Below are 6,606 nucleotides of genomic sequence, written 5' to 3' on the forward strand. Positions count from 1 at the left end.
AAAAAAAAAAAAAAAAAAAAAAAAAATATATATATATATATATATATATATATGAAATATAAATAAAGCAGAGAAAAATTTCTGTTGGCAGCCTAGATGCACACAATACTTTGTTTTGTTTTGTTTTGTTTTGTTTTTTGTTTTTGTTTTTGATTTGAGACATGGTTTTACTCTGTCACCCGGGCTGGAGTGCAGTCTCATGATCATGGCTCGCTATAACCTCCTCCTTCCAGGTTCAAGCAAGTCTTCCACCTCAGCCTCCAAAGTAGCTGAGGTTACAGGCGCCTGCCACCACACCTGGCTAATTTTTGTGTTTTTTGGTAGAGATGGGGTTTAGCAGTGTTGGCCAGGCTGATCTTGAACTCCTGACCTCGTGATCCACCTGCCTCGGCCTCCCAAAGTGCTGGGATTACAGGCGTGAGCCACTGTGCCCGACCTCAGATTGACTTTTAAAGTAAAATTTGATGCTATCAGTTTTTACTTTGTAAAGAGGCTGGCTATTCTGGTTTTTTGTTTTATTTTGTTTTGTTTTTATTTCTGTTTGGTATTTGTTTTGAGACAGAGTCTAACTCTGTCACCTAGGCTGGAGTGCAGTGGTGCAATCTTGGCTCACTGCAGCCTCCACCTCCCAGGTTCAGGTGATTCTCCTGCCTCAGCCTCCCCAATAGTTGGGATTACACACATGCCATCACCATGCCTGGCTAATTTTTGTATTTTTAGTAGAGACAGGGTTTCACTGCATTGGCCAGGCTGGTGTTGAACTCCTGACCTCAGGTGATCTGCCTGCCTCGGCCTCCCAAAGTTCTGAGATTACAGGCGTGAGCCACTGTGCTTGTCCAGTTTTTGTTTTTGCTTTTTGAAACAATGTCTGTCTTTGGCACCCAGGCTGGAGTGCAGTGGTGTGATCTTGGCTCACTGCAACTTCCACCTCCTAGGTTCAAGCAATTCTTGTGATTTAGCCACCCAAGTAGCTGGGATTACAGGTGTGCACACCTAGCTAATTTTTGTGTTTTTATAGTAGCAGATTTCACCATGTTGGCCAGGGCAGTCTCCCAACTCCTGACCTCAGGTGATCTGCCCACCTAAGCCTCTCAAAGTGCTGGCATTACAGGCTTGAGCCACTGCACCCAGCCTAGAGTTTATGGTTGAGTGAATCTAGGGAAATCCTCAGACAAACCAGTGTAGCAGGTATTATTTATGTGAATATGGAAAAGCTCCTTGAAAGATTGCTTACACGGCTGTTTTTTATTTACTTGATGTTAACGTTTCACTTTAAATCTAACTGCAGTTAATTTTAGTTGCTCTTATAATACTGTTTAAACCAGACTTATTTATTTATTTATGAGACAGAATCTTGCTCTGTTAACCCAGGTTGGAGTATAGTGGTGTGATCTCGGCTCATAGCGACTTCTACCTCCTGGACTCAAGCGATCTTCTCACCTCAGCCTCCTAAGCAGCCGAGACCACAGGCATGAGCCACTATGCCTGGCTAATGTTTGTATTTTTTGTAGAGACAGGGTTTTGCCATGTTACCCAGGCTGGTCTCGAACTCCTGATCTCAAGCAGTCCACCCGCCTCGGCATCCCAAAGTGCTAGGATTATAGGTGAAAGTCACCCAGGCCACTCGTAAATCTAATTCTCAATTGGGCCCTTAATCTAATTCTCAGTTGAAAAATCATTTAGCTGGGGATGGAGCCTTGTACCTGTAATCTTAGCACTTTTGTAGGCTGAAGCAGGAGGATTACTTGAGCCCAGGAGTTTGAGACCAGCCTAGGTGACAGAGACTCCTTCTCTAAAATAGAGTAAAATAAAATAAAATTTAAATTTAGGCTGGGTGCAGTGACTTACGCCTATAATCCCAATACATTAAGAGGTCAAGGCAGGTGGATCACTTGAGCCCAGGAGTTCGAGACCAGCCTGGAAACATGGCAAAACTCCATCTCTAAAAACACGAAAATTAACCAGATATGGTGGTGCACACCTGTAATCCCAGCTACTCAGGAGGCTGAGACATCAGAATCACTTGAACCTGGGAGGTAGAGGTTGCAGTGAGTGGAGATCACACCACTGCACTCCATCCCAGGTAACAGAGAAAGACTTAGTCTCAAAAAAATAAAAAACATATTTTTAAGCAGGAAAACTATTTTCATAGTCTATGCCTTTCTCTAAACCACATCCTTGACCTTTTCTTTAGTATATTCTGATATTTTCTGTCTCAGATGTTTAAAAGTCAAGCTTTTCATCAAAGCGAGGTATGATAGCTTACGCTAATTAACATGCCACCTTCCCAAAGAGTTAATTCTCAACTCATCGGGAAGAAAAGTCAACCTTGCCATCTGTTCTCTAAAGTAAATCTGTCAAAGCAAGTTCTTTAAAGCAAAGTTCATAAAATTGTTTTTGCTTTGAGTAGTATTTGCCCTAATTCATTTATAATGTCATTTTAATTACATATTTTATAGAATACTCCAACCTGCACCCTTTTTTTGAGAGGTGGGTCTTGCTGCGTGGCCGGGCTGGAGTACAGTAGCTGTTGACAGATGCAGTCATAGAGCACTACAGCCTTGAACTCCTGGGCTCAAGTGATCCTCCTGCTTTAGCTTCCTGAGTAGCTGGGACCCACAGGTTTGCTTCAGAGCTGAGTGACAGAGCAATACCCCGTCTCAAAAAAAAAAAAAAGAATTTATTTTTACGTTTAACTAAATAGTTTATCTGTCAAATGCTGATATCAATTTAAAAATATCCCAGCACCAGACTATTAAACAGTACTTTGATTACGGGATTGCACCACCATGCCCAGCTAATTTTTTGTATTTTTAATAGAGACAGGGTTTCACTGTGTTGCCCATACTGGTCTCAAGCCCCTGGCCTCAGGTGGTCTGCTTGCCTCAGCCTGTTTGCTAAAATGTATCAAGATAAATTTTGTTGGCCAGGCATGGTGGCTCATGCCTGTAATCCCAGCACTTTGGGAGGCCAAGGTGGGCAGATCACTTGAGGTCAGGAGTTTGAGACCAACCTGGCCAACATGGCGAAACCCTGTCTCTACTAAAAATACAAAAATTAGCCAAGCATGGTGGTGGGCACCTGTAATCCCAGCTACGCAGGAGGCTGAGGCAGGATAATCATTTGAATCCAGGAGGCAGAGGTTGCAGTAAGCCGAGATCGTGCTACCGCACTTCAGCTAGGGCAACAGAGCGAGACTCAGTCTCAACAACAGAAATGTGTTTAATGTAAGGCTTAGACTGTCATTTTAAAATGAAATGTGACCCTGCAGTGGCTCACACCTATAATCCCAGCAATTTGGGAGGCTGAAGCAGGCAGATCACTTGAAGTCAGGAGTCCAAGACCAGCCTGGATTCAAGCCATCCTTGCATCTTAGACGCCTGAATAGCTAGGACTACAGGTGTGCACCACCACACCTGGCTAATTTTTAACCAGGTGAAAACTTGTCTCTATTAAAAATTTAAAAAGTAGCCAGCCATGGGGGCAGGTGCCTGTGATTCCAGCTACTGAGGAGGCTGAGGCAGGAGAATTGCTTGAACCCAGGAGGCAGAGGTTGCAGTGAGCCAAGACTGGGCCACTGCACTCTAGCCTGGGCAACAGAGTGAGAAAAAGATACAGATACTCTATCTGTAAACAGATGTCAAGTAATCTGTTTTATTGTTAGAAGTACAGAGGGGTTTTTGTCAAACTAACTGAAGCCTGCAGTTAATAAGGCTGTTGAATATAATTATAATGAGAGAAGGTATTTATTGTTAATATGGTTTGGGAGCATATTCTTATGCATTTGAAATGGAAAATTACTTCGAATGTAGCATGTGATGAAAATATTTTCCTTTTCAGGTTTTTTCTCAAAGTTTCAGAACTGTTCGATAAAACAAGAGTAAGTACTAAATTATAGAGATATACTGCATAATGTTGTGCCCACAGAGTAGTTCATGTTAAAGGTTTTTAACCACAATTCATAAAATTTTTTAAAAGTAATCATTATTAATCTTTCGGCAATCTAAATCTTTGCATGTGGTAATAGTTAACTTGTGGTTGTGTTTAACTTTATTGAGGAAGATGAGTATGTTTCAGAAGGATGATGAAACAGATTTGGATTCCATTGGAAGTTTTTCAGGAAATGCAACTTTTTGTTATGGCCTTTTGTATTTGTATAAAAGTTCATATTCTTCTGGGTGCAATGTCTTAATGCCCCTATAATCTCAGCACTTTGGGAGCCGAGGCAGGAGGATCTCTTGAGCCTGGGAATTTGAGATCAGTCTGGGAAAACATAGCAAGATGCTGTCTCTACAAAAAATTAAAAAATTATCCAGGTGTGATGGTGCAAACCTGTAGACCTGCTTGGGACGCTGAAGCAGGAGGATGCTTGAGCTCAAGAGTTTGAGGCTGCAGTGAGCTATGATTGTGCAATTGCACTCCATCCTGGGTGACAGAGCAGCGAGACCCTGTCTCTCAAAAAAAAAAAAAGAATACCTCCTGGAACAGATAAACTAATTAATTAAATACTTTATAGCAATAAGAATAAAGGAACCAGGCCAGGTGGCACATGCCCGTAATCCCACTACATTGAAGGGTGATGCAGGTGGATCAGTAGAGGCCAGGAGTTCGACTACCCTGGGCAATGTAGCGAGACCCCCTCTATACAAAAGTTACCAAAAATTAGCCAGGCATGGTGGCACACAACTTTAGTCCTAACTACTTGGGAGGCTGAGGCAGGAAGATTCTTGAGCCCAGGAAGTCAAGGTTATAGTGAGCTATGATTGTGCCACTGTACTCCAGCCTGGGTGACAGAAACCCTACCTCAAAGAAAAGAAAAGAAATAGAAAATTACCAGCAATGCAGATTCCCTGCTTCCTCCTCTGCTCCTCAGCTGACTTCCAAGGCACTGCCTTCCTACAAGAGTAACACTGTCCTAGCTTCTAGTAGACATTTCGGGTTTTTTTGTTTTGTTGTTTTTTGAGATGGAGTCTTGCTCTGCCGCCTAGGCTGGAGTACATTTGCATGATCATAACTCACTGCAGCCTCAAACTCTTAAGCTCAAGCATCCTCCTGCCTCAGCCTCCCAAGTAGTTAGGACTACAGATGTACGTTACCATGCCTGGCTAATTTTTGGTAATTTTTATAGAGAGGGAGTCTCACTACATTGCCCAGGCTGGTCTCGAATTCCTGGCCTCTATTGATATTCCTGCCTCACCTTTCAAAGCATTGGGATTACAGGCATGAGCCACCTGCCTTGGTTCCTTTATTCTTATTGCTGTATAGTATTTTATTAATTCATCTGTTCTGTTCATAGGCACATGGATAGTTTCTAGTTTGTACTTCTTTATAATAAGATTATTATTGTATACCTTCTGAACACAAGTATACAATTCTGTTGGCTATATATAACTAGGAGGGAAATTGATGGATCATAGAATACCATGTGAAAAGCTGCAGCAGAAACTGCAAAACTGTTTCCCATAATGATTGTGCCAATGTGCATGCCCACAGAATAAGTATGAGCATTTAGGTTGTCCTACAAGCTTTTTAAAACTTAGCATCATTTTCTGCCGTTTTAATTTTTGCCATTCTGCTGGGTGTATAGTTTTAGTTTAGCTTTTTTTTTTTTTTTCCATTTGAGATGGAGTCTCTGTCGTCCAGGCTGGAGTGCAGTGATGTGATCTCAGCGCACTGCAACCTCTGCCTCCCGGGTTCAAGTGATTTTCCTGCCTCAGCCTTCCAAGTAGCCACTATGCCCAACTGATTTTTGTACTTTCAGTAGAGATGGGGTTTTGCCATGTTGGCCAGGCTGGTCTCGAACTCCTGACCTCAAGTGTTCTACCCACCTTAGCCTCCCAAACTGGTGGGATTAACAGACGTGAGCCTTACTAAGGCACCCGGCCTTATTTTCACTTTTTATCTTGACAGTAATTCTGGACTTATGGAAAAGTTGCAGAAATAGTACAAGAATTTCTGTAATGTATTAACCATGTTTCTGAATAGTAACGTTTTTCTTCTCTTCTTTTTCTTGGGACAGAGTCTTGCTCTGTCACCCAGGCTGAAGTGCAGTGGTGCAATCTTGGCTCACTGCAACCTTCACCTCCTGGACTCAAGCGATTCTCCTGCCTCAGCCTCCCAAGTACCTGGGATTACAGGCGTGTGCTGCCACTCCTGGCTAATTTTTGTGTTTTTAGTAGAGACGGGGTTTCACCATGTTGGCCAAGCTGGGATTACAGACATGAGCCACTACACCTTATCAATATTAACATTTTCTACATTGCTTAAAGTTCTTGTATTCCAGAAAGTCCGTCTTCATTTTGTTTTGTGTCCTTCATGCACACCTGTCTTTTTTTGTGTGTAAGAATTATTTTTGACCGGGTATGGTAGCTCGTATCTGTAATCCCAGCACTTTGGGAGGCTGAGGTAGGTGGATCACCTGAGGTTGGGAATTCAAGACAAGCCTGATCAACATGGAGAAACCCTGTCTCTACTAAAAATACAAAATTAGCCAGGCATGGTGGCGCATGCCTGTAATCCCAGCTACTCGGGAGGCTGAGGCAGGAGAATTGCTTGAACCCGGGAGGCAGAGGTTGCAGTAAGCCAAGATCACGCCACTGCACTCCA

The 6,606-nt window shown here is 42.7% G+C and overlaps 1 protein-coding gene across 1 annotated transcript in view; it reads left to right on the forward strand.

Moving 5' to 3' along the window:
* Positions 1 to 6,606, forward strand: part of SNX6 (sorting nexin 6) — a 62,820-nt gene that overhangs the window by 43,677 nt on the left and 12,537 nt on the right. Inside the window, exon 10 of the mRNA XM_017513578.2 lies at positions 3,841 to 3,880. Within this exon, the coding sequence (XP_017369067.1) occupies positions 3,841 to 3,880 (40 nt within the window). The remainder of the gene's footprint in view (positions 1 to 3,840; positions 3,881 to 6,606) is intronic.

The sequence above is a fragment of the Cebus imitator genome, unplaced genomic scaffold (assembly GCF_001604975.1).
Source record: "Cebus imitator isolate Cc_AM_T3 unplaced genomic scaffold, Cebus_imitator-1.0 Scaffold496, whole genome shotgun sequence".
In the NCBI taxonomy this organism is placed as follows: domain Eukaryota; kingdom Metazoa; phylum Chordata; class Mammalia; order Primates; family Cebidae; genus Cebus; species Cebus imitator.